General features: G+C 38.6%; 3 protein-coding genes across 6 annotated transcripts in view; 1 reads left to right on the forward strand and 2 right to left on the reverse strand.

The window, feature by feature from the left end:
- Positions 1-24: 24 nt before the first annotated feature.
- On the reverse strand, positions 25-16,387 carry dixdc1a (DIX domain containing 1a). 3 transcript variants are annotated; one of them, XM_018668241.2, is made up of 16 exons: positions 16,276-16,387; positions 10,591-10,771; positions 6,832-6,989; positions 6,577-6,722; positions 4,539-4,628; positions 4,235-4,288; positions 4,097-4,147; positions 3,762-3,866; positions 3,587-3,640; positions 3,399-3,491; positions 2,329-2,406; positions 1,721-1,882; positions 1,518-1,584; positions 1,215-1,323; positions 868-976; positions 25-611 (listed from the first exon to the last, which is right to left on the reverse strand). In XM_018668241.2, exons 2-16 carry the CDS (start codon positions 10,611-10,613, stop codon positions 528-530), a joined length of 1,383 nt encoding a protein of 460 aa, XP_018523757.1. In that variant the 5' UTR covers positions 10,614-10,771; positions 16,276-16,387; the 3' UTR covers positions 25-527. The 3 variants fall into 3 exon arrangements, with proteins under 3 accessions (XP_018523757.1, XP_018523756.1, XP_018523755.1); XM_018668240.2 differs by lacking the exon at positions 16,276-16,387 and adding an exon at positions 10,884-10,990; XM_018668239.1 differs by lacking the exon at positions 16,276-16,387 and having other exon boundaries at positions 10,591-10,978.
- nkapd1 (NKAP domain containing 1) lies at positions 15,939-19,272 on the forward strand. Its single transcript, XM_018668243.2, has 6 exons — positions 15,939-16,000; positions 16,286-16,362; positions 17,074-17,162; positions 17,308-17,448; positions 17,592-17,645; positions 18,278-19,272. The coding sequence occupies exons 2-6, from the start codon at positions 16,294-16,296 to the stop codon at positions 18,723-18,725; spliced, it is 801 nt and encodes a 266-aa protein (XP_018523759.1). The 5' UTR covers positions 15,939-16,000; positions 16,286-16,293; the 3' UTR covers positions 18,726-19,272.
- A 5,201-nt stretch (positions 19,273-24,473) lies between these two features.
- Positions 24,474-27,634, reverse strand: part of lrfn1 (leucine rich repeat and fibronectin type III domain containing 1) — a 99,292-nt gene continuing 96,131 nt past the window's right edge. For both annotated transcript variants that reach the window (XM_018668260.2, XM_018668259.2), the window contains one exon: positions 24,474-25,834. In XM_018668260.2, coding sequence (XP_018523776.1) covers positions 24,934-25,834 — 901 coding nt within the window. In that variant the 3' untranslated portion in view covers positions 24,474-24,933. The remainder of the gene's footprint in view (positions 25,835-27,634) is intronic.

Here is a 27,634-nt window from a genome sequence, read left to right on the forward strand (position 1 = left end):
GGGGAATAATTGACAACACAATGATCCATGCAATAATTCATGTTTATTAAAACATCAGAATTGATGCAGAAAAACAACATCACTATTTGGCAATCTGGAACATGTGAAAAATGTCAGTCAACACTTGTACTGAAAAGGTTGCATACTATGCACTGATTACAGCTTTTTAGAGCACAGCTTATCACATGTTATTTCACATTAACTTTCTTTATAATTCAGACTTTCAAGTAACATTACTGACCATTAATTAGCCCCACATATTAATTTATAAGCTGCAAACAGTGTCTAATATGCATTCTTTCAACAACAAAAAATGGTACCCAAATGTCAAATTCAAGTCAAATTCTTCATATGAAACATTCACTTTTAAAACATGGTTTTATACTGAACTGGTGTTAGATCCATTGGTCCCAGTTAATTTTATTATACCTATTCTGTCTGATGGCATCGCAAGTATTTTTTTCAGTGGAATCCTGGTCCAGTGGGAACAACTGAGGTTTGTAGTGGCGATCTCTGGTTTTTGGGCTCTACCTCCTCTCCCCGTGGTCCTCCTCCACCCACGCTACAATCTTTCCCTCCCAGCCAGGCACGACTGCTCCGTCCTGGAATACCTGAACAGCCAACATCCAGCATTTACATATCCAAGAGAGACTTCATATATATGATGTATGGCACAACAGTTCACATAGGAGCTTAAAATGAATCAGTGTTCTCTGGGAAGGAAATCAATCGCCCCACTGTGTTTTGAAGTATAGAGCAGGCACGGCTATTATTAGCATATCTTAGTCTTCAACTGACATTATACATTTTCCTGCCAAAGCTGATGTGAAAATGAAGTGGGGGCTGTAATTTTACTCCCACGCCTACCTCCTCTTTCACTGTGCCAAACTCCGGGTCAAGGGCCTTGAAGTGGTATCTGAAACTGCCTTGTCTGTCTACAGCGGCCTTGAAGTCTCGCAGTGTCACCTCACCCAGCCTGTAAGCACACACTGTCAGTCATGATCTATGCACACATACACCCACAGAGGCATTAAGCTTTTCTAGGATAAACATTTAACCATCACAGCCACTGAAGCCTCTATATATAAATCTGGTCATGCAAGAATCCTGCTCTAACCAAACAGCAATTTGCTTAAAGATCATGCACGCTACAGCGAGGGAACAAACAATGACACTGTTATATAAACCCAGCATAAATGTGCTTTTATTTTCACCTTTTTGGGATGTTGATCAGAAATGGAGTGAGCGAGCGATCAGTAAAATAGAGCACTTTAGTGGAGACAGCGGTGTCCAATCCCGGGCTGCTGTGAGAGTGCGCCATTTCTGGAAATAATTACAAAAACAGCAAACATTGTTTTTCACAACCAGACTCTAAAATGGCCCTAGCCTCGCAGCCAATAATACCCTCTCTGTACACAGCAGTGTAATTGAATGGCACAATTTGATTTAACAGCCAGAGTTGAGATGTTGCAGGGGATGACAAATCCTGAACAAAACACGGATTCTGTTTGTCTCACTTGAGCTCGGCGGCCAGGAGTCACGGTCTGTCGAGTTGGCTCTCCGTCCCGGTGATTTGAATTCCTCCTAGAAGAAGAACCAATTACTCACGGTAAACTGTCAGATGTCAGTTGCTGTTGACTCATCATTCATCAGGTGACAGATGTGTTGCCACTTTTTAGATGTACTCTGAAATGGTGTGTGTGTGTGTTTGTGTGTGTACCCCTCTGTCCTGTCTGCGCTGAGCATCCAAAGTGTGTAATCGGTCCATGAGACTAGACACACCCTGCTCCAGAGTGTCCAGGGTGTGATGCTGAGGATCGTGGCCAGAAAAACTGTCTCTCAAACTACGCAGTGCCTCCCTGACCAGCTGCAGCTCTTCACCCTGTGACAAACTCTTGATAGTCATATGCTTTCTATGAATGTAGTTTTGTTTTTGCTACCAAGGCGATAAGTATTGAAGTCTATTTTTGTCTATAAAAGGGAAAAAAAGAAAAAAAAGACAAAGAAAATAAAAGCTCACGGTGAGTCAAAATTATAAAATGGTGAAATATTTGTCTCACTAATTCAAAATTATATACTAAGTTAAATTTAAGTCTTATTTCAGCTTAGTATTTCAGAATTTAAGACAAAGTCTGGACTTATCTCATAAATAGTATCTCATGATATAGATTTGACTCTGTGCCTCATAATTCTGTCTTATTATCTCATAATTATGACCTGCCACCTCATAATTTTAAGATAGGATTCCATAATTTTGACAAAACCAACATTCTTCATAATTACTCACAGCACCATTACAACAAATGTTGAGGTAAAAAGTGTACGTACCGGTGCATTGTGTTGGAATGCAGGAGGAGATGTTGAAGCCACTGAGTTACTGTAGTCACCACTTTCACCTCTGAATGACTGTTGAATAGACAACACTACATGTAAGTAAAGTGGGTGAGACTGAATTTTTAAAACATATGGCTGGTGATATTGTGTAATTATGTGACCCACGTATCCAAAGCTAATTCCTCTGGGCTCAAAGCCTCCACCATTCTCCAAAAAACACAGAAATGAGCCACACATTTGACATGTTTCTTCATTATGATGAATATAGGCACTGTAGTTTCTTTTGAATCACATACCTGCTGCAAGAGCACCAAATGTGTATTAATCCGCAGCTGAAAATAGTGCTCAACAACCTACAACTTGCTTGTTTTTATAAAGACTACAGTTGCCAGCTGTGGTAAGAAAATTTCTTAACTTTTTTTAAACAAATAAAAGTATTTTTCAAGTACGGAATACTGCCAGCCTTATCCATTAACCATGGTCTCAGTCAATCAAGCAATGGCAAGTGAAACTATTCACATTTCTGAGTTTTCTCCATGACAACACATTTATTTGACTAAAACCTGAGTGCATTTTGTTCAATCCTGTGGTGAAAATGGTACACAGTGTGGAGTTTTTAGTGCTGGACATGTGTCTTCCCACACAAAGAACTGAAAAAAGGTAAGGAGTAACTTCTCTGTTCTCTGCTCTAACCTGCTACAAAATGAAAAACAGATGTTGCAGTGATACGGGTCCTATGACCCTAAAATACTTAGAGCTAAGATAATTAAATAAATTTAGAGCTTTAAAGCTATATCATTTGTAAAGCTTGTCTGAAGACTGAGTACTTGATACTTGATTGTCTTTTTATTACTTCTATATTACTGGAGTGTTTTTACATGTTTTATTCTATTCTTTATTTCACATTTGATTTTGTTATTCATCGATTTTCATTTGCTGTCTTGTGTGAATTACTTTGCTACCTTGATTTTGAGAGGTGCTCTCTAAATAAATAGAGATAATAGATCTCATTTACCTTCGAACAGTATTTTATGGAAATGCTTGAAACATGTTATTCTCCATACCCGTGCAAGGCTGACTTCATGTGCTTTATGCTGAGCGTCATCCAGTTTTTGTTGCTGTTGCTGCAGTATTCGGTCCTTCCTCCCGAGCTGTTGCTATTGTGACAAGAAAGATGGATGTCATACGTCTTCACATGCACATGTATTTATCTCAGGAATGCACTGAAAGTGTAAATAATAAAAGACAATACCTCATATTCAGTGAGTAATTTGTTCCGTTCACTCAGCTTCTGTTTGAGCTCTGCCTGTGAGAAGATATATCAGTGTGATATAGGGGTGCTACATTGCTCTCCGATATACCTGCATTCATAGGTCAAGCTGGGCAAATATTTTATCGTGTCAAACGGAAATCATAACTTGTCTCACATTTTCCCCTTCCAGCTGCTCTTTGGCCATGTTGCATCTCAGTAGTTCCTGCTTTAGCTGCAGCACAGCATCCTCCTGCACTGCCAGGCGCTGCTGCAGAGCATCCTAATGAGAAAGAGAGGGAGATCAAAGAAACGTTCAGAATACAGACCTGAATACAGATACAACAGCACACACCCACATCTTAACTTTATTATCTTCATAAAGTTATATGATAGAAACTGCAGAATCACCACTTTGCTGGGAGGGGGGTACAAGAGTGGAAAAGATTCAATTATATCCTTTAATCCATTTTAATTCACACACAAAGGACGAAATTAGAGTAAGAGGTTTACCTTGATGGCCTGAATGTGGCGCGCCTCCTGTTTGTGTCTCAGGAGTTCCCTCTAAGAGTCACACAAGTGAACAGAGACATTAGAGTGGGGGACTCTTTGCTCTTCTATATTAAACCCAATTACATTTACTTACTGTACCTTGAGATCAAGGGCTTCCTCCATGCTTTGGTCCAGACGACTGCGGATTAGAACCTTCAAAGGGAGAGGGGTATGAGCAGTGTAATTAGAGAATGGAAAAATGTCAGAACGCATGGGGAGGCAACGGTGCCTGCATGACAGCAGCCTAGCAGATTAGAGAGATTGGTTTGTGCTCTACGGTAGCCACTCTTGAGAGGAGTGATGGCTGCAAACCTCATCACAACAGAAGGGCTGACACTGACACTTCACACAGAGTGGCGAGCAAGTGTTGTTTTCTCGAGTTAGCAGAGAGAGGGCACTGTACCAGCTGCTGTTCTGCGTTCGCCCGGTTATCTCCGAAGCTCACAGATCCATCCTGGTCCTCTTCGGGGAGGGAGCCATGGAGCAGCAAAGCCTGAGGACAACAACACACACACACACACATATGTACAGACACAGAATGGAGGACTGTAAGCTGTCATAGAGAAGCCTGATATATTTATATATTTGTATTTTTAAATAAAGCAACTCTTTATTTTTGGACCTGGCTGCATAGCATGTTTTCCATTTTAGCTAGTCAAGCCAGTGAATTGGACTAAACTGAACTGAAAGAAATTGAAAAGCTTGCAGAAGTATGCACAGACTTCATTTTTTCACCCTCACCAACCCATATACAGTATACACAAGGCCACACACACATATTCAAAACACAAAATAAAAACTCGCCCCTGATAATCAGGCTGAAATACCAACATTATCATAGATATATCCAATCTAAGACTGTTAAATTAATAATGACCACTTTCAAGTAATGGCTGAAAATTTACCAAAGTCTATTTCTTTTCTTTTGCCCAGAATTTCACTCAAATTACCAGGCAACAGGCATCATAGTTACACGTCATTCATTTCTGTCCCTTTGGTTTTCTTACAAGTGCAGCTACATGTGTTCATATAAATCCCTAAAGGTCAATGTGGAGTACAGGAAAGCCTAAAATGTCTACAAACTATTTTGTTTCACCTCACTCATATAAATTATTGAACAGATCTGATGTGTGGGTGGTGATTCAGAGGTCTGGTCTGGAACCAGGCTACACACTCTGAATGAAAATCACAAATATGAGTTTAACTAATTTGGATCCAGCTTAGCAACGAGACCAGACTCAGGTTGGACACGACATTGTTATGTGTGTAGTTGGCAGGAAAGGCTATTTCTGTAAAAGTCACCTCACACGTCTATTTTTAGGCGCTGTACAGTGCGTTGACTTGTTTTTGTCTGCACCACTAACAGGACAAAATACAGCCAATTACAAAGAATGAATCCACACACACCAATAAATTTTATATTACTATATACTAAAATGTGGTCAGGTCCTCAGTACCAATACCAAGGAGACACGCAGAATAGCCATGATATGAAAAAACATCACATTTTCCTCACACATTTGGGATCATCAGCTACTACATATTAACTTTGTGTATGTTCATGTATGAGCTGAGGCCTGCAGTATCTCCTGAGTCATTTCAAACACTTTGCCCCCATGTGATGTTGGATTATGCCTCTGTTACATATTTTTGGGATGTGCAGATGTATTCTTATTTGTTATGTATTGATCTGTATATACTATTCACTTTACCCTCTATCATCTGCATATGAATTATCTCACTGCAAAGATGATGTGCATGGAAGAAAGTGTTTGAAATATGAACATGAGACTGGAAACAAGAGAGAGAAAAGGAAAAAAGATACTATAATGACTGAATGGACTCTGTGTACATAGAACACAATATATAACATTTAGACGATAAATTCACAAATCTTAATATTTCGCAAACATTCAAAAGTATTAGACACTGCAAATTCTGTAGAACTTAACAGCAACTTAATCTGAAATGTCGTAGAAATAATTTTGCATAAACTTGTCAATAGTGGACAACCTGTATATCGATTTTTCAGTGGAAGCATAGATATAAAATGTCCAGGCTGAAAGTTTTGAAGAAGTAGAGTGATGTGACTTGAGCTTGGCAAAAACACAACTCTTACAGGAATGCCAAATGTTTCAACATAGAAATACAGGACAGAGATAATCAAGCCTGATGATCAGAATGAATTGCCATTGTCTTTACTTCGCAATTTGAGTCAATTTTTTTCTACCCTTTTGTTGATATTCCATTTGAATGTGTGAAAAACACTGCAGACGTGGGCAGAGGATCATAAGTCTGGACCCAGGCTAAAAATTTCACTGAATGCTAAATTTGAGCTGCTGCCTTCCTCTGATGCATCTGTAGTCTCTGTGCCTTCTGTCAATCTGTTCATAGCAGCGGTGCAGTTTGTTTTTAAAAACGCGCTATCGCCAGGAACATACCTGGAGGCGGAACACCATCCTCCTGGCCTCCTGCATCTCCTTCTCCAGCTGCTCCTGGTGGGCGTCCAGCTGCTCCTCCCAGGACTTCTCTTCCTCCTGCCCATCATGCCCGAGGGAGGGACACAATCCACAGAGAGACACCTCCTCTGAAAAGGAAGAGAGGAACGGGGGAGGCGGACAGGGGAGCTTTTTCTTTACGTCTGGATTGACTGCATCGTATCTTGCTCTACAAGAGCTGATGTGCAGCAAACCAACCTGTGACAGATTTCTTCTCTGTCAGCTCAGATTTGTCATCCCGAGGTTCCCCCTGGTCCTCACACTGATCATGGACTGTTTCTTCTTTAGGGGCGTCAGTGGACTGGGTGATAACATATTCCTCTTTGGGGGAGTGAGCGGGGCTGGCTGAGCTTAGACTGAAACAGATGGTGGGCACAGGCAGGAGTGAGTGTGTTTGCATTTCCTGCCAAATGAACAGCAATAAATAAACATAGCTACATAAAATGGAGATATGCACGTAAATAACTCCCCAAGGAGCACAAAAAAGTGAATTAATCCCATCTGGGCTAAATATTTTAAATCATATCTGTTTTTAAACACATAATACCTACAGGAATACAGCGATTCCCAGACTATTAAACAAATAATAAATTGAATGAAAACCCATCATAGTACAGGATTGAAACCTGTTCAGAAAATACACAGAGAGAGCAGGAATGTGTACAACTCATCATCTTTCCCACAGGAAATTCCTTACATAGTTTACTCCCCCTTCGGCCATGATTTCAAAACATAATGCTCATATGGTTTCTGAATGGCTGGTTTTCTTGCAGCTTGCATGAATATATGTTTTGTGTTTTCTGAGAGCATCTCCAGTAGCCTGAGGTTCAGGCCTGCTGTCGTCTTCACTTTGCTGTGTTGGTAGAAACAGGATACAGCTACTGTGACCTGTGACCTATGCCGTTATGCATGGTCCTTTAACAGGGGATTCCATCTTTTTCCCTCTGTGTCTGCGTGGGAAAACATGCCTGCGTCTTCAAACTCTGCGCTAGAAAAGGGATAGAAGAGCAACACAATTCATCACCCTGCTCCTGAGGCTAAAGACTAAGAAGGCAAAAAAAAAAAAAAAAACTGTAGACTTAACCGTGGGATAAAACTGTGTTTAGAAACCAATGAATGTCCTAAGGGATTGCATTTGTACGGTTAAACATGTTCCTCCCATACATATGCAGCAAGATCTGGACTGTAGCCAATGAGATTTAGCATTACTCAGCATGAGTTAATATCACAACAGACAGTAACACTTGCATTATCTGTCACTTCTGAATTCACACTACCTGTGCATAGTGTGATTGTGCACATATTCCTGTGACTTATTTATAATCAAGTGCACCTAAGCTCTCTTAGCCACCAAAAAATCTGCAAACGATAAACAACAATGCAGCTGACAGGCTGTACATGGGCATCTTTGAGATAAATGCTAATGTCAAAATGCTAAGTGTTTAAAATGACAATCCGTGTTCACCATCTTAATTTAGCAAGTTAGCATGCTAACACTTGCAAACTGACATTAATCAGGCAGTTGGCTATTAATTTTACTGATGGGTATCCACTTATTAAAGTTAATGTATTTAATTATTAGGACAGTGGATTGATTTTGATTTTTCTTTTAGACCACTTATTTATTTTATTATACATGTGATAAATCGCAGTCTCAGCACCCTATATCAGTCAGTTTATTGCTTGCCAGTCCATACAAGAAAATTAGTTATTCAAAGCTTTTATTTCCAACTATTATTATAGGTGATATCATATACCGAAACACCTCAGAAATATATCTTCATCCTTTAAATGTAGTGTACAATAATATTTGTTGGTTTGTCCTGAGGTGTCTTTATCTTACATATCATTGTTTCATATACAAGACACTTAACTGTTTACTACTGAATTTTAGAGGACGTTTTCATTGGTTGCTTTTTGTTTTCAGATGCATTTACTTTAACTAACTAACTGCTTTTAGTTCCATTAAAACACCCTTTCTTTATTGTGCCATTCATTTCTAAAGAAACTGGGAGACCTACTTTATAATTTACATCTCTATCAGACTGGAACAATTTGCCAAACTCACTCAGATCTACTACTATCTATTATTTGCTTTCATAGCTTTAAGACTTCTTTGCTTTCTTACCTCAGATAGACTATTTTTGTTTTTGATTGTATTAACCTTCTTTTTTCGACTGTTTGGCAGTAATTTATTTTATTCCTTGTTATTTCTTGGAAATGACACTTGTAACAGAGATGTTGTTGACCCGATGAAGGCACTAGAAGAAAACTCAGAGGTTCACCAAAGCTGTTACAGTTCAAACTGAGGGGGACATGAATGTTTTATGTCATGACATGACATATAATTTGTTGTAATTTTGATTTTTAATTCAGGAGAGTTTAGTCACGTGACAATTGTCAGGCTACAATTACCACACTGATCAACTTCTTGTAGCTGCGACCTCCCACTTCCTCGGAAAGAGTCACTGCACCAGATCACGTAAAAAAAAAAAAAAAAAAAGATGAACTGAGTGTCTTATCAGATGTTGCTGTGATTATCCCTAAGTGTTTTTCACAAGGGGATCAAAGAGGCTGCCTCCCTCTAATCTTGTCATTGCAGATGATGACATTACTGATGACATGATCATTGTCTCTGGGTGCAGTTCAATAACCTCGTGACAAATTTATTTTAGATGCTCGCTGCTGATCTGTTGCTCCAAAAGAACACAAACAAATAGATAGAATTGGAACATATGGGCTAAGCCAAAGATTAAGCACCGGGATTTACAAGAGATGAGCTTCAGTGCAACAGATTAACATCATTTGATCAGCAGTGGTGGAAAGTTACTAAATACATTTACTCCAGGACTATACTGAAGTGCAATTTTGAGGAGTCTTTCTATTTTATGCTACGTTTTCATTGCGCTACATTTCAAAGGGAAACATTGTATTCCACCACATTTATTTCAGGGCTGTAGTTACTCTTATAGAATACAATTTACTGCAATGAAATTTGTGCTTCACAGCCTATTTGGCTTGTGGCTCCTCACAAAACAGCAGTGTCCAGTTTGGACATTTCAGAGTTGTTAGCAGTTCTATTACACTTCAGATTGCTTAATTTAAATAACAGTTTGACAGGTAAAATTACACAATATTTCATTTTAAAAAGTAGCATAAGTTTGCTTCTCCTTCTTTCCTGCCAGATAAATCATCTTATAACCCTCCTGAACCTTTTAAATAGTTGAATCAAGTTTCACTTTGCCAAGCCATAACAGTAAACTGCTGCTTATACACTGATCAGTATTAATAATCTGATAATGTTATTGATAACAATACATCAGTCAGAGGAGATGTTTTACTGAAATACAAGTAACTTTCTATACTTTAAGTACATTTTGCTGATAATACCTCTGTACTTTTATTCAAGATTTTCAAATGTAGGACTTTTTACATTGTTGTATTGGTACATTTACTTGTAAATTAGCTTATATATTAACAGTTAGATCAAGAAAAAAGACTTTAGAGATTTATTATCAAGAATAAATTCAATATATATTCAGTCCAAAGCGAGCCTTATTTAACAGTAGAAAAAAAACATCCTGTATTTGTTACTCTTATATAGTTTAAAATGTAAAAATATTGAAATCATGAAGAGCTGGTAATGGAAGTTGGACTGTGGTTGCTAAGCAATAGCAGCTCAGCTCACACAGACACACATACAGGGACACACCCACACCTACTGCACTGTAAACACTGAACAATAACCTGCACAGTCTGGAAATAAAAGTCAGTTGTTATGGTGAAATACATTTCTAACACTAAGACTGAGACACTGAAGTTGATCAAGATGATTAAAATGATGAAGATGATGTATAGTCTCTTAAATTTAGGCCTCATGTATGGTATATCATAGACAAAAACAGCAGCCAGTCTGAACATAGTGTTAAAAATGATAATTAAAAAAAAAGCTCTTACCATTTCATCTGTTTGGCTCCCATGCTGGTGTTTACAGGCTTAACCTCCCATACAGTCGGAGCGCCGCATCTGGGTGATGCCCTGCTTCTCAGTTAGGACCATAGCCCAAACACAGCCAGCAGGCAGCAGGGAGGGGAGCAGCCCCTGAAAGCAGCAGCCAGAGGAGTCTCCACGTCGCACACTGTGTTCAATCAGAAATAACAGCACGTTCAAATCCTCTCCAGCAGCATTTTCCAAAAACATAAAGCTCCAAATCCTAATCAAAAGCCCTGAACCCTTCCTCTAAATCATACCAAGGCTCAGTCCTAGCTGGCAGAGACAGACACAGAGAGACAGAGGGAGAGAGAGAGAGAGGATTGGTGCTCAGCAACACCAGTGACTGAAGTCTGCCTGGTTTCTCATAGCACTCGCCTTGTGGTTGAGCTCACCAGCTCCCATTCAGGAACACAATGTTTTTTGTTCCTTGCGGACAAGAACTGATGCAGCTCTTGTGCATCTTTTTCACCCTTTTTTCCTCCGACGGTCTTTTGTTTTTTTTTTTGCATTTAGTGCCTCTGCCCTCCCTCCCTGCCTGCCTCCTTGCCTTTTTCTCTTCTGCTCAGTCGCACTGGCTTTGTATCAGTCCTTCCTTCTTTCAGTGAGCGAGGATGTCAGACATGGCTCTGTCTGGGTGTGTTTACCCTCCCCCCCCTTCTCTCTCCCTCATTCCTCCTCCCTCCTTTCCCCACTGCTCTCTCCTTTCACAAGGAGGAGGCGGAGGGAGATTTTCTCCTTCTCCCTCTCTCTCCTTTCCATTAGCTCTTTTCTGTACTGTATGCCCTTGCAGCTAAAATAAGAACCAACAAATGGATGGAAAAAGAGACCTTAAAATATACTTAGTTATATGTAAGTCTTTTGTTTGCTGATAAAATCACAGGCTTGCACAACAACAACTACACAAGCTGAAACAAGAGGTTAATGATGTATTTCCACAGTCAGAGGAAATATGGAGTTAGGTGGAAATAAACAGACAGAAAATGGTATGTATATACACACAAATGGTTCTGTGTGTAGGGAGCTGAATTTTTACTGCAGTTGTGACAGAAAGCCATAAAATGTTCTGAAGCATTACAGCCGCCAGATTAAACCAAAATGTAAAAAGTGTCAGCTTTATAATTTGTGCCGCAGGTAACAGAAACAAAAGGTTTTCTATGGCATGTGTTAAGTACCCTTCTGAAAGACATTTTGGCTGAGCACACTGTCATTAAGCTGTTAGAAATGTTGCTGGTGTCATCACCAAGAATGTGAAATAGGTCTCTACGTGGCAGTCTGCTGTCCTGCCCAGAACAAAATGACAGTGTCTTGAATTCTGTATGAGCACCATCAACACATGCTTCAGTGAGCCACCTTACTGTAGAGTGATAATACAGAGCCATGAAAATGCAGGCTATTGGATTTATGTCAAACAAACAGCAGAGACAAAGGCAACATTTTCAACAGCAGAGGAAGAAGCACTCAGATCCTTTACATAAACAAAAGCACCACTTCAGTGTTGTAGCTGGCAGAGGCAGTGCTAACTTTATTTTTTAAAACTATAATAATTCATAATAATTTATTTGTTGATTATATTTGGAATTAATAATCTGAACTGAAAAGTCACTAAAAATCTAATCTTTAAAGACTGAAGTAAAAAGGCTGTTTCCCTGTTTCCAGGTGATTTCAGGTTTTATGCTAAGCTAAGCTAATTGGCTGCTGACTGTATAGCTTTGCATTTCCTGTGCAGACATGAGATACTGACTGATATGAGATACAGTACAACCTGATACCAGGCTGATATTAATCTTCTCATCTAATTGTTGTCAAGAAAGCAATTAAGTTTCCCAAAATCATTTTATGTTAATCAGTTCTCATACATAATCATTGTCACTCATATTAGTAAGACTCATTACACTGTGGCAACTGGCATCAAACTAATCAAACTGGTTTTACTGTAATTCAATAGACAAAAGGACATGTGAAAACTATCCAAGTAGCCTATTCTAAAAGAATGTGTTTTCAATAGGATTGCAAAGGGCGGTAAATTTCAAGGAAATTTTTGGGAACTTTCCATGGGAAGTTAAGTTGGAGAATTTTGGAAATATCTCAAGCTGGAAATTTGTAAAATATTTTACGATTGATGCTGGATAAATGAATAGATATAGGTTAGATGAATAGATGAACACTTCTCAATCAGGTGCCAAATCAATCTATAACCTACATTCTTGTGTGAGAACAGAAAACTGGCAGAGGAAACAGCATCACAGCTGAGCTAGCACCATGGTAGCCAGTCTCTTAAATTGTTATTGAAATGGTGTGAGCTAGCTTACATTTAGCATTTCTGATTTACCAGTTAGGTAAACACATTTTGATGTATTTTTTTACTAGTTAAACTTTAATACCATAAATCAAATATATGTGACCCCAGTAATATCATCCAAACTGACTTGACTGGATATAGTCCAAGTGACTTCAATAGTCCTGCTGTAGTGAGTTTAGGATTCTGGAAATGTGTGCATGTGGAAGAAATTTAACTGAATTTCTATTAAATCTAATTGTTTTAACCAAGATTATGCTGCAAGATTCTGTGTTTTTCAACTACATTCTATTATTTTCAGCATCACTTTGAAAGTTTTTGCTGCAGTATAAAAAAGACAAGGACAAACTCAGGTACAGAACAGGCAGACGATAAAGATTTGGCAGACCAAGATATGACTGACGGAATTTGAGCAAACAAGGTGTTTCTTTAACAGAGAATATTTAAGTCATGCATGGGTGATATAGAGGGAGTGACTTTGCTGTTCAAAGTGTGGTGGCAAAGTCATTCCACCACTGGGGAGCAAGGAGCTGAGAAGAAAGCTGGTTTGCCACAGGGACGGCATGCAGTCAGCCAATTTGTAAATCAAATGAGTTGCTGAAACAGAACAGATTGTTTGCATGGTCACCATGGATTCTGATTGTAAATTATGATTGCGCCTGGGGTAGCCATCTTTTTTATTTCACTGACCTTCAAACAAATATGTATGAAGCACCACAGACTGATAAGACTTTGTCCCTGGGAATTCCATCCCATTTTTGTTGTCATATACAATTTGTACAGGAAGTCTGTGGCTGTTTACATTTACTGTTTGGTTGATAACAGTGGAGAGAATGAAAGATAATTGGAAGTCAGTCTCCGTCATTGCAAATCAGGTATTGCCCAAAATATTTGTGCATCAAATAACCGCCAGTGTGAAATAAACTATTTTGCTCTGACATTATCTGAAAATGATCAAGCACTCAGATCTCATACTTCTGCTGCATGTCCTCTGAATTTAGTTATCTTCATAACAGAGAGTATTTGGAAAAGTTTAATCTTCATATGAATAAGAATTTCTGTTTCGTTCAAATAAGTCACTTAACTCTTAATGGGCAAATAACAACAATTTCTGAGCAGCCTATCTTAGGAAATCTACATTAAGAAATTCCTACCAAATTTGACTGAAATCTGTTATAGATTTACCACTTACTGAAATCTGTTAACAAATGTTTTGCATTTATCACACTTATGAACAAACAACAGGCAAAAAACAAATGTGACTAAAAAGTAATAAATGGCAGTGCTAGTAGAAGTATTCAGATACTTTACTTAAGTAAAAGTAGCAATACAACAGTATAAAAATACTCTATTACAAGTCAAAGGCCTGCATTTAAACCCATAAGTAAAAGAACAAGACAATTATCAGCAAAATGTAATTAAAAGTAAAATTCTCTATTTACTGTTGGGTAGTTTGATCTATAATCATGCGTCATATCTTATAAACTGATTTTAGCTTTTCTCTGTAAAATATTAATCTGCAATGTAGCAGGTATCTGTAGCTGTCAGGTAAATGCAGTGGAGTAAAAAGTAAGATGAAGTATAAAGTCACAGAAAATGGAAATACTCACATAAAGGTTCCTTAAAAACTCTGTTTAAGTGCAGTACCTCAGTACATGAAACTACTTTGACACAACTGCTTCAAATCTGGTCTGACTTGTGTGGATCAATAAAGACTATAAGCCCTGCTTCAGTGAATTTTGAACCAGTGATCTATTTTGAGAAAAAAAAAACTTTAAAAAGATGATCTTTTCCTTTAAAAAGAGACAGTTAATACTTTTCATTAGTAAACTATTAGTGTTTAAAAAAACAATTCCACAGTGATTGGTGCCAGATTTTGACAGGTCTAAGCTGCTTGAAAAAGCAAAGCTGATGAGGAGAAACAAAGAAAATGTAATAAGGTTCAGTTCAGAGAAAAAAAAAAAGTTTTTGTCAGGGTGACATTAAGGCTCAAGATAGATGGATGTAGTGCACAATGCAATTGTGCTTCAAGACTCAACTGTGCCTATTTAAGACACTCTATATCCACTTTGCATACAAATGTATAGGCAGTTCTTTAAAATTAGGTCATATAAAGAAACAAGATGAGACTTTAATTCCCGAAGGGTAGTTGGAAGCACACAATTATCTCCTCACTCAGAACTAATATAGAGCAGCTTCATATATGTATCCAAGTAGACTGCTTATTAAAACCACTAATTAGGCAACCAGTTAATTGAATACCACATACTCCTCTTCATGTTGTGCTTTTAAAATACTGGCTTGTCAGGTTATTGTAAATAGGCCAAATCCCAATTAGTTTACAAAGTGCCGTGAGTGTATATTCTTTAGACAGTCTTTTGGCTTCTCTGACAGAGCCTACTATAGCATCCTGTGTACCGATTTGTATGTGGGTCAGATATTAAGTCAAGCCAGCACAAGTTTAGCCTAGATAAGCACAAAGTACAACAACTGGAAGCAGGGAGAAATGATGGCATACTTTTTGTGAACTCATATAATTTTCATTTAACTGTATTCGTTTATCCATTTTCTGTCATTTTTGATTAACCTGAACTATCCTGAGACTTTAAACAACTATTTCCTGTACATCTTTCTTGCCACCTGTTTTTAGTCTGCCCTATGGTTCGATCTGCCGACTACAGCAAAAACAGGCTTTTTGCCTGCTAAAATGTTTGTCTGTCATCATCACATCACATCATTGCGTGAGCCATTTGATCAATGCTCTTTAAATAGTTGCTGATTAGCTATAGATTTTAGCAAAACTGTAAATTTTTATGTTATATTAAAGATTTAAAACAAATATTGATCATTTTAATGAATAACAATGGTCCGTGTCACGGATATTAGTTTTTGTTGTGTTGAATGTTTCACAACTTCTACCACGATGACTGACGGGCCATTGGACCAACCAGAGCTCAGATTTCTCCACCGTTCGATGGCGTAACTACGCGTAAACGTTACGCATAACAGAAAGCGGAAGTACCGGTAAAGGTTGTGAGCTGTGCTTAGTACCTCTTGAATGCTACTCGTTTTGGAAAGGTACCGTTTGTACACATTTACGAAGTGATGGTGAAAGTGTACCAGTAGTCGTAGCGTTATGTTGTTTGGAGACGCTGCAAAGAGTACATTTTAAACAGGTTCATTCGTATTGCTTGAATTCTATTCTTGTATTTGAATATCCAGCAGCGTTAGCTAGCAAGCTAGGCTAACAAGTGACTGTTAGTCAAACAGTTGTATTTAGTGGTTAAGCTGTTATTTCTGCCTTATTTTCACGTTTGTCAACCAACGGTCGGTTTTGTCTGTTCATGACTTACCTCATGTCAGGTGTGACCATGTCGAAACAGCCGATGGGGAAGACCTTGTTGAGGAATGTAATCCGCCACACAGATGCCCACAACAAGGTGCGTTTGGGTTCCTGTGTTTGTGTGGGAAACAAACTCAGTTGCTAGTTGAAACTAATGCAATCAAATGCAACAGCATAACAATGAACCCTTCCCTCGTGAAAGTTCTACTGCTTAGTTTCTGTTAAAATGTTATAGAGAGGTGTCGATTCATATGAATGGTCCTTCTTTAGGATGTAGTTTGTGGTAATGTTTGTTGCATTTGAGGGCAGACTATAGTATAGTAGGCTGTGGTGGGAAACAAGACAACATTGTTGATTGAACTTATTTACCACAAAATGTGCATGTCATGTGCAACCAACACTCAATGTTTGAAATTCCTGCTTTAATAAAAATCACTGTTTGAGCTTTAATAAGTTGTATGTGTTGGAAAAGTAAGTAACTGTTCTAAAGCATGCCCATGTGATGCCAGGAGATCTTATTTCTCTCATGGTATGGTTTTGATGACCTTTTTGCTGATGAAAGCTCAAGAAAAGTTTTATCCTATGAATGAGTGATGGCCTGTACACGGATAAAGCTTTTTCTAATAAACTCTTCCAGTTTCTGGCCCTGGATACAAATGTCACTGAGCTGTATACAGCTTCTGTAAATGTAATATATCCTTACATATCCTCACATCCGTTACACTTTTGCTTTTGGTGAATTCAAATAAAGCAGTTTGTGTGCATCTGGGCAGTTTTCCATGTACTCACTGTAACCGACCCACTGCAGATCCAGGAGGAGATGGAGATGTGGAAAATGAGAGGCTGGGAGATCCAAATGTCCCACCACAAACATCCATCAGAGACAGAGTGTGTGAGGTAGGAACGGTGAATATCCTGGTTTAATTTGAGCCACCTGGACACCAAAGCTCATTTGGGAGTATATTTCATAATGTAGCTCTGGCTTTAGAGAGCTGCTACTGTTTGTTGGTTTGCTGATTTATTAATAGTGGTTGTATTCCAGGGGGCGCATGCACTGTGATCGAGTGCCAGATCAAGGTCGGGACCTGAGTCGAAGCAGAGAGCGAGTGTCAGAGCACGACGACAGAGAGGCTCGATACTGGACTCGCAAACTGTATGAATTTGAGGCCAGTGATCCAGACAGGTACAGTATATGGTCTAAATCCTCTTTTAAATACATGTGAAGTGTTTTTGTATTACTGCAAAATGGCTTGGGAGAAATGCTAACATTTTAAAGTAAATAAGACTAACAGATGTACATTTTCATTTTATGTGTTCACAACACAGGTGGGGTCATAGTGGCTTCAAGGAGCTTTATCCTGAGGAGTTTGAAAGTGCCAGGTAAGCAAAAACACAGCACTGCTCCAATAAAGCAAGACACTACAACTAGGCTACATGTGCAACTTGGATTTTAAAGGGGCAATCCACTGATTTACCACTGTAAATCTGTCAGAGAAATATTTTTAAAACTGTGTCATAATTTCTGCCACTGAGGTCAAGATATCCTGATGTTTAGTTTCTAGTGTAAGTCAAGCTTTAAAAAATCAGTTGTGTTCACATCTCATCAGTTATAGTAAGTACAATTTTCCAACTTGTAAATAATGTTTGTCTAACAACATGAAACAAGTACAGAGCCTCACATAAGCCAACAACCACAGTCAGTGTAATTAAACACAAACATATATGGTGTTACGCTGAAATGATGTCAACGCTTGCAGTCATTAACGGGGAAAATTTTTTTTGCATCTCTACCATCCATCTCATGTGACATGCAGCCTTAGATCCTGCCCAGTAAATGCCATGTCTTTTAAACACCCTGACAACACTATGAGGGTTTTTTTATTTTTAGAAAGCTCCACTTGACATTATACAACATTTCATAGGCTGAGTAGTACTCCTTATAACAAGTTAGCAGATCCAGTTCTCTGTTTCGCCCTCATTTGTTCTGTTCAATTTGTTTTGTTTTTTTTAAGTGAAAAGAAGAAGATTGGGCACCACAAAATGAAAAAGTCTAAGCCAGACACAGAAGCAAGCTTATCAAAACGCTCCAAAAAATCCTCCCGAAAGAAGAAGAAGAAGAAGAAGAAGAAAGATGAGGGAGAAAAACAAAAGAAAGCTAAGTCTTCAAGTAGTGATGACAGCAGTGATGCCAGTAGTGCTGCCAAAGACAAGCAAAGGAGGAAAAGGACTAAAAGTCGACATAAAGATAAGAAAAGTGTGAAAACCAGAGGGAGAGATGACGACAGCAACTCAGAGGACAGTGATGATGAAGGAGAAAGGGAGAGATGGATTCACAGTCGCAAAAAGAGAAAACAGGACTCTCACAGAGACTCAGACTTAGGGCCAAACTCAAAAAAGAAGAGGAGGAAAAACAAGAAAGCAGCAGTTGAGGAGAGCTCAGATGATAGTTCTGCTGACTGAGATGTGCAGACGTGGACAGACACCCAGCTCAGGTAACGACCAGGAAAACTACTGCAGATTTCTGTTGTTCCCCCTTAACTGCACAGAGGGCTTTTCTCTGCAGGGCCACTCTGTATCATACTTTGTTAAACATCCACAAACCTGCGATGTTGGCTGTCTCCATGGGCGTTCTGTGTAGCAATATCTCATCACCTCTGCAGTGGCTCGAAGCACGTTGTACGACAGTGCAGGCAGCAGGCACCGTGAAGAGAGATGATGAGGGCATCTGCCTCGTGAAGAATTCTGTCGGCTGCAGGCTTCTTGATTGATCACTGACTCTCGCCTCAGACTGTCTGCCTCACCATGGAAACCCTCTGTCCTGAAATGACCACTGGTTCTTATTTTATATAAGAAGAAAAAATCAAATTATGCAACTTTCCTCAGTAGTTACAACAGAATGTGCATTTGGTTTTGATAAATGGTTTTTTTAGTTGTCTAAATTTTAATATTTGTATGCAGTACAATGTCACAGGTGAAAAATAAACATCTATTTTGCTGTTTTTTTAAATTATTTTTGTTATTTAAAAAATAGTTGAACTTTTTACATATATATATATATAAAGACACAGACACACACACAGAACATACTTTTCTTAGTGTCAACAAATCCCATGAAAAGAACAAAATCAACAATGAAGTTACCTAACTAACAAGTATTAGCAACCACTCATACAGCTTAGGGACTGCACAGCAATACTGAGGGGAGTCAAGAAAGGTAAGGCAGAGTAATGTCATTTTTCTTTTGGCTGAAGGTAGGGCCTATTTTTTAATGGTTTTTTTTTTTTTTTGACAACTAGGGAGTGTTTTTTTCCTCATCTTTATGTCAGCCTACCTTTGAAATGTGGTTAATAGTTAGATAAATAGTTCATAGATCAAAAAATATAAGTTCCACTTGCAGTGTGGTTCATAAAGCTGCATTTACAGTTCATAAGAAAACTTACTAATTAGTGACCATGGGAAGGAACTCATTTTCTTCAAAATGAAACATGAGGATCAGCATCCAATAATTATATAATCCCTGATTCGTCTGTGCTCTAGTCACACTGTTGCACTGGGTGAAAGGTATTCTCAGAATACCAAATATAAGTGCTGTAGTTTATTTTGAGTAAGGCCTACATCCACTGTCCTGCTGCCAGAGGTACATTTAAGCATCAAATATTTTTTAATCCACAGCTGAAAATAGTCCCTGACAAAACAATACTTATTTTTTTGATGTTTATGGGATTCAGGCAAAACAAAACAGAATACAGCTTTATGTTTAACAGAAATGGTTATACATATTAACCTCACAGATCAGACATAGTGTCGTATAAATATGGGAACCACAGTTTCTACTGGACTGTTTAGACTATCCATTTAGAAAATTCATACATCTTGGGAGCCAAATACAGCGATGTAATGAGATGGCAGTCTAAGTCTAGATAAGTGAGTTAATAATTCATACTTTAATATTTGGACAAAACCTCTGGCATAAAAAAAAATACAATTTAAGATCTTGTGATTTAAAAAAAGTTTTTGTATATCAGGCTGTTTGCAAGGAAGAGGTAGATAAGCCATCATGGATCAAAGATGTTATTGCTGTCCTGTCATAGTCTGAACACGCACACCTATTCATGATGCAGAAGATACAGATACAGTGAACAACCTGCTACTTGTGATCAAAGGGAATAAATGTAGAGATTTGAGGAAGTGCTCTTTGACTGCTCAACTAGTCAGAGAGCATTCAGGTCCATTCTGAAGACAGTGATCCCAATCAAGTGCACTGAATGAATTTAATGGGTGAGAAAAAGATTGTGTAACACCAAGAACAGCCCTTAACATACAAATTTAATACTACACTCATAATCACACAGCACCATCCAAGCCATAGGAACATCATCTCTGTGGTCAGTTTCTTCCTGTCACACTTGCCAGACTACATATGCATTTAACTTTTTTTTTCCTTTAACGAGACAAAGTGTAAATAAACCTGGTAACCAGTAGTAGGCTTGTACCATCTGGGTATTTTTTAGATAATCTGATACTGAAGGAAGTGTTGTTAAACCATTTTGAAAGAGTGTGTGTACTGGAAAAGCCTGAAGCACTTTGTTGAGTCTGTGTCAATAGGCTAAGTGTTCTCTCTAAGCAGCAGAGAGTGGGCTGCGTTGAGCTTGGCTGCAACTGCCCAAATCTTGGAAGTGGAAAAAAGCAAACAAAATTCGACTGGTCAAATCAGTGCTGACAGAGGTTTTTAACAACACATTGCTAAGGTTAATAAAAATTTGACAAGAGAGCAAAATACACAATTGAATGTCTTTTATAGCTGCATATATCAAGTTAAGATGCCTTGATATATCATGAAATAATTATTTAGACTAAATAAATAAATAAATGGTGCATAATTTTGGCCCAGACTGACATATAACTACTAAGTGGATTGGTAGAAAATTTTGTACAGACATTCCTAGTTCTCAGATGATGTATCCTAATGACTTTAGTGATCCCATAACATTTCCTCTAGTGTCACCGTGAGATTGGCATGTGGTTTTGAGTAAATATTGCATGGATTGCCATAAAATTTTGTGAAGTCATGTCACCCTCAGGGTGACTTGTCATAACTTTGGTCCTCTGACTTTGCATTTAGTGCTACCTAATGCATGCTTACATACTAAACTAGGAAGGTTTGCATGGTAAATATTGCCTTCTAAAGATCAGCTTGTTCATTGTCATGCATTAGCTTAACTCAAAGCACCACATAAAGTACAGCCTTCCAAAACCAGTAGCACAGCTGTGGACTCTTTAGTCTTGTTAAGAGATAAATAAAAACAAAAATATATGTTTCCTGCTTTCTATCTTGCTACATTAGAAATTATGAAACACATGTGTGACTCATCACACTAGGGTGTGAGTTTTTGCTAATGTCTATGACTGTGAGTCTCCTCAAATGGTCGAGATAACAGCAGTTTTAGAAAATTATCTGTTTCCACAATTAACAAAATGCTAATTTACAGTTGTAATAGTTTGCTTCAGTTGGAGTATTTCTCCCTCTCATTTTCAGATTACACTCAATATTTGCTGAGAAAAAATTACTGGAAGTAATATTATAAATGTGACATTTTAAATCCAATCTAGTTGAACAAACCAAAAACAAAAAACCAACCAATCACAAAAAAGAAAGAACAGTTTGAATGTGGTTAGATAAAAAAAAAAAAAAGTAGTATTGTAACAGTATAGTTAACATGGATAAGACCTGGGATTTTATAGGACTAAACCAGGTTCAGATTGGACTTTTCAAACACACATTACTATGCATTAAACTTATAATGGGATCTTCAGGGGGGAGAAAAAAAATCACACAAATCAAGTCAAGACACATTTTTTTGCAGTCACTCAGAACTGCTGATGAGACACAACACACTTTCCTCTATCCCCAGTGTTTGCTAGTTTGGCTGTCCGGGCCAATTTTGTAGCCTGGGTGATGTCTCAGCCTCCTCCTACCTAAGCAGATTTTGTGTTGACTAATGGTTACAGATAGGAGAAGACAGAAATACTTCTCCTGCTGCGAGAAATGGTCAGCAACACATTTCCAGGCCGGAAAGCATCAGCAGTTAATGAGGAGATGGACAAGGGTTGAAAAATTGTGTGCACCACAAACTGACAGCCGAGCATTCACACCCTATAGTTGAGTCTTCTTCTAGATGGGAGGAAAAGAGAGAGAGAAAAAAAGAACAATATTTCAGGTTATGTAAAATGTGAATGGTTTTGGCTGGGAACTGGCTTAAGTGTGGTGAGGAAAAAAAAGGAAAGAGATGACCCCGTTCTAAACCTCAATCCTCTGTTACTGAAGATGCAAATTGGATATTCAAAAGGGCTGAAAACCTCCAGTATGACTTATCTCTGTGCTCCATGTTTATCTCTGTGCTGTCCATGCAGCTCTGTTTGATCTCAGCCTGCGCTAAGTAGCTATAATCAGAAGGAGAGGGTGGTTTCTGTCACAGCAAACAAATATCCCTCAATTCAACCTGATTGTATCTTTTCCCACTGTCATGCCTATTTCGCACCCCCGCATTAAGCATTTATATGCAGTATATAAACAATAAAAATGGTTTTATATAATATAGTTGTAGGCATGTAATTTTTAAGCATTTATGAATGGATTTGTCAAAAACTACGACTCCTCTTACAAGGCATTTGTAGGTTGTGTATAAACAATGAATAAATTATTTACAATGTAAGACAGCTTCATATGTTTGTTATAGTTTTATTACATTTGCCAATTCAGTATTTATTAATAACATGCCTTCTTCACTCTCCATGACAACTGGGCAACACCATCTGCTGAAGCAGTTCAAAATATCTTCATGTTCACAAGTTCTGAATATATTTATCAGCTGTTGCAAATCTGCCTGTGAATGAGTTTTTAAAAAAAATAAACCGTTGATAAATATTTTGTAACAAACGGTGAAGATTTGTTCAAGTATATCATTAAATATGATTGCAAGCAGCTGTGTTATACATGGGTTATTAATTGTTCATTAACTGTTCATACACCAGTTATGGGTGCTTCACAGGAGGAGTTATAGTTGCTGACAAATACATTAATATACGCTGAAAAAGTGTTCTTATGTCTGCTTACAATCACACTGTAGTAATTTCTAAACTCTTTGTTAAGTGTTAACATACAGTAATGCTTATGAATGCTAAACAGGAGCGTTAAAGTAAAATGTTAACCCTTTTCCAAAATCTAAGCTTTCAGACAATCCAGAATTAGAGCTTAACAAAAACTGAACATCAATGCAGCATGCTACACCAGTTTTCTGCTAATAACGGTCATTAATGGATCCTCACTGCAGTCTGCCAGTCATTAGGGACCTTACAGAGCTTTGTCTCCCCCTAGTGGTAAACAACGGTCTTTACATCCATATTAAAAAAAAAAGCCAGCTGCATTAAAATTCAGCATCACACCATCTGGTTATCATGTCGTCCCGCACCCCACTCTGCTCTGTGGCCGTCGCTTTCACAGGAGCCTTATAAATAGTGCTCTGTAAATCAAATATTTATCATCTCAATGCACGTGTGTTTGTGTGTGTGTGTGTGTGTGTGTGTTTGTGTCCTCCCCGCAGAGGGCACATGCTGCTGCTCCTGAAGCACAAGAAGGAAACGCCACTTATACAGTTAACCCACACAAAAAATTTAATACCCTTTGTAAGGGGATAAATGGTCCAAACTTTGACATACTAAATAGGGAGAGGTGTGATGACACAGGTTTTTAATGTAAAAACTTGCAGCCAACACCCAAATGCTTTGTAAAAAGTCATGTGACATATGACTTACTTACTTACATAGTTAGTACACATACACCAATGTTTTAATATACTTATATATGTCTTTTTTGTTTGTTGTCTTTTTATCTAGACCAGCCAGATACAGTACCGATTAATATACAGTCACATCTGGAACAATACCTATTTAACATCATACAGTCCGACTGCCCAAGAGGAATCCACGGCAGGTTTCCAGGTCCGTCCTCTCTAAGCTAACCGTTAGAAATCGGCATGTGTAAAATTCTGTTCTTTTTTTAATTATTATTATTGTATAGACTGGTGGTGATACTTGTCCTTGTATCTCGTGTCTTCTGTGCAAAAGTTTTTTTGTTTTTTTTTTTGAAAGAACCCAAAACATGATTGACATAACAAGATACCTGGCTGTTCACTTTACAGTTATGATGAAGGTTTTTTTTTTCTTTTTCTTTTTTAAACAATTAAACAGTCACATCCAAACGCCACACCCCCTTGGCATGTCACAGAAAAAGGAGAAAATTAAAAATCCAGAGTAACGCTTCCCATTATCAGGGCGGGAAGCAATGACAGAGAGGAAGGTTTATGACTACAGTGAGCAGCATCCTCCATTCGTACATTTTTTTTAGAATAAGGCACTGCTGCATAAAGAAAGGACATGGCCAACAAACCTCTCTGGGAGTATGATGGGGAGGCAGGATGAAAGGAGACTGTGTTCTTCTCCAGCAACTCACAGAAAGTTTGCATGTGTAAGGAAATGTGCTTGTGTTTATCGTTTGCTGTGTGCGAGGAAAAGTGTGCGTTATATGGCATGTAGACATATTTGTGTTTTTACATGTGTATGCTTGCGTGTGGCCGAGTCGTCTTTTTTTTTTCTCTCAGCTACACTTTCCTCAGACTGTGCTCTCAAGCATCCACTCGGTGCTGCTGAACGTAACTCTCCTGTTGGCGAGCGGAGATGACTCCATGTTGAGCTGGTTGGTGGACTTGTGCCACCTCGTCCTCGCTCTGCGTGGGTAACTATGACTCTGAAATATGGAGTAATCCCCACCGTCAAAAGAGAATCTGTGCCTAGTTCGTGCCAGCTCATTAGGGAGCAACCCCATGTTGGCCAGGGCACTTTTCTTGTCCTTGAGCCTGGGAGCCTCCTTGGTGCCGGCATTGGAACCTATGAGACACAGGGACATGGTGGAGCCCGTCAGGCTACTGTCTGTCTGCGTGTCCTCAGATGGGGGACCGGATCGCTGCGCATCCAGGCTGGTTCGTCTCTTCATCTTGTCTACAGTCAGCGGAGGCAGCTCCACCTCCAGGATGGCAGTGGTGGCTGCTGGATTCTCCTTCTTCTCACTGTCCACCCTCAGCACCAGCGCCATGCACTCTTTAGGCGCCTGGGATTCTCGCTGGCCTTCGTCGGAGGGCTGCTTGGAGGTGGAGCGCTGGAGCCGCTGCTGGCTGCCGTTGGTCTGGGAGTGCATGCTGGAGCTGACCTTGGTCTTGCTGTCCTCCGGGCTGCTGTAGGCCTTGTAACGGATCATCAGGATGATGATGAACACCAACACCGAAGCAACAATTATACCGCCGATAATGATGATCATAGTGCCTCCCAGGAACTGGCTGTGCATGAAGCGGCACTGGCTGACTTCACTGGCCGTGTGGAACTGCACACAGCCGACCACACGTGTGGCCGTTAATGATGTGATACCGTCGTCATAAACCGCCAGCACACAAAGGTCATACTCCCGCCCTGCGGCGAGATCATTGATTAAGAAGTTCTTGCTGGTAGATGGGATCATTCTGCAGAGAGAAGAAACATAGTGCAGGTGGTGAGGATGTAGAGGATTAATCATCGGAACTGCAACGCTCACATATACTGATTTGCATAAGGTGTATTAAATCACATAACGGTATGAGTTCGGCACAGCAAAAAGACAACAGGGCCATTGCAGCTCTAGCATTGAATATCACTCATTCAGGTAGACAAACATAAAAAGCACCACGCTGCATTAAAGCTGACTTATGAGAGAATGTGTTATATTATAAAATAGCAGTGAGAAGTTGTTCCATTGGGTTTGTGTATTAAATGACAGTGAAAGGTAAACTGCAAAGTGATAAACAAAGCAGAGGAGGCTCACTGTCTACAGAATATGCCACAACAACTGCTGGCACCAGTACAAGTGATGCATGATGTGAAGACAGTTTTGATGTGTGAATACCTGAGGTCACATTTTGTTGGCAAGTGCGAGATTACATGGCTCTAAATACGAAGGAGAAAGGCATTGTCTTCAGGTCAACGTTGGCGTTAATATAATTAGAAGCTTGTTCCTTTTCCCTAAAGGGGGACTTTGATGGTTATCATTTGTAGGTAATAATGTACCACCTAAAGACAAAACAACACTCAGCTCCATGCTCTAAACTGGATGAGAAAATTATACAGGAGAGCGGCTCATTATATCTGATAAAAACTAAAAAAAAAAAAAAAAAATGAAGTCGACCACTATTATTAACTCGCTGCATGAATACATGAATCCTGAAATACTTTGCTCCATTCTACATTCACTTTATGTGCATCACATATTGCATAAGAAACACATCAAACTTATTATCATATTTGAAACAGTATTTTAGTAAGTTTTCCAAATAGAGGTTTTACTCACTATTTTAAATGGTGGGCCCATTCTGCAAAAGCATGACTCAGTTTTTAACTGCAGCTAAGGGTTATTCAGTTTGGTTATTCATTTTTTATACATACATACATTACAAACCGGAACCTAACTTATACAGTATTTTGCAACTTACTATAAAGAACTTGCCTATATTGACCTTGTGCTTGACCTTTGTGGTACAAATTAACTGACTCAAGTGGTACAGTTACCGGCTACTTTTCAGATTAAGATTTAAAAACATAATAAGAATCTTAACAGGATACACTGCCCAAAAGTAGTAGAAGTAGTTAAAATTAGCTCCACCTCTACTGACTACAACATTAAAGTAGTGTTTATGTGTTAATATATCAGTGATAATGACCCAGTAATATAACACTAACAAGAAAAAATAAGTACTTTTACATTTGATCATTTTATTACATTTTGTTGGTGGAAATTAAGTAATTAAGAACATTCATCCAAGCACTATAATATAAAAAGTACAATTTTGAGGTACTTCTACTTCATTACATTTCAGAGGTGAGTAATGTACTTTTACTCTGACAGCTGTGGTTACTAGTTACTTTTCAGGGATTTTATGTGATAAACACACAAGAAGCTTATAAAATTCAAGACACTGTTAAAATATGAACCAGTGCTAAATATCAGTGCCTCGTTGGGGCCGCTTGTCATAGTTCAGTTTGAGGCCCGATCAGGTAAAACTGTCCAATATTTCTTAAATAATGCAAAGATTAGAGAAAAGAAACTAGCTCCACTTCGGCCAGTTTCAACAGTAAAATGGTGATTGCGCATTGTTGCATCAGTGTTCAAAATCTAATAATGTCATGTATAATAACACATCAGTCGCAAGGGGCATTTTTCTGCTGAATGAGTACTTTTACTTTTAATAATTGAAGTTTATTTTACTGATAATACTTGTGTATTTTACTTC

The sequence above is a fragment of the Lates calcarifer genome, linkage group LG21 (assembly GCF_001640805.2).
Source record: "Lates calcarifer isolate ASB-BC8 linkage group LG21, TLL_Latcal_v3, whole genome shotgun sequence".
In the NCBI taxonomy this organism is placed as follows: domain Eukaryota; kingdom Metazoa; phylum Chordata; class Actinopteri; family Centropomidae; genus Lates; species Lates calcarifer.

Bases quoted from the DNA above. Each gene is read 5' to 3' on its own strand.
- dixdc1a (XM_018668241.2), bottom strand. From the start codon at position 10,613: ATGGGAGCCAAACAGATGAAATG. The intron at 4,148-4,234 runs GTACAGTAAGTA...TGTGACTCTTAG, and splicing joins AGGAAGCCCTTGATCTCAAG to AGGGAACTCCTGAGACACAA. The intron at 2,407-3,398 runs GTATGGAGAATA...TCTATTCAACAG, and splicing joins ATGAAGTCAGCCTTGCACGG to TCATTCAGAGGTGAAAGTGG.
- nkapd1 (XM_018668243.2), top strand. From the start codon at position 16,294: ATGTCGAAACAGCCGATGGGGAAGACCTTGTTGAGGAATGTAATCCGC. The intron at 16,363-17,073 runs GTGCGTTTGGGT...GACCCACTGCAG, and splicing joins ACACAGATGCCCACAACAAG to ATCCAGGAGGAGATGGAGAT. The intron at 17,163-17,307 runs GTAGGAACGGTG...GTTGTATTCCAG, and splicing joins TCAGAGACAGAGTGTGTGAG to GGGGCGCATGCACTGTGATC.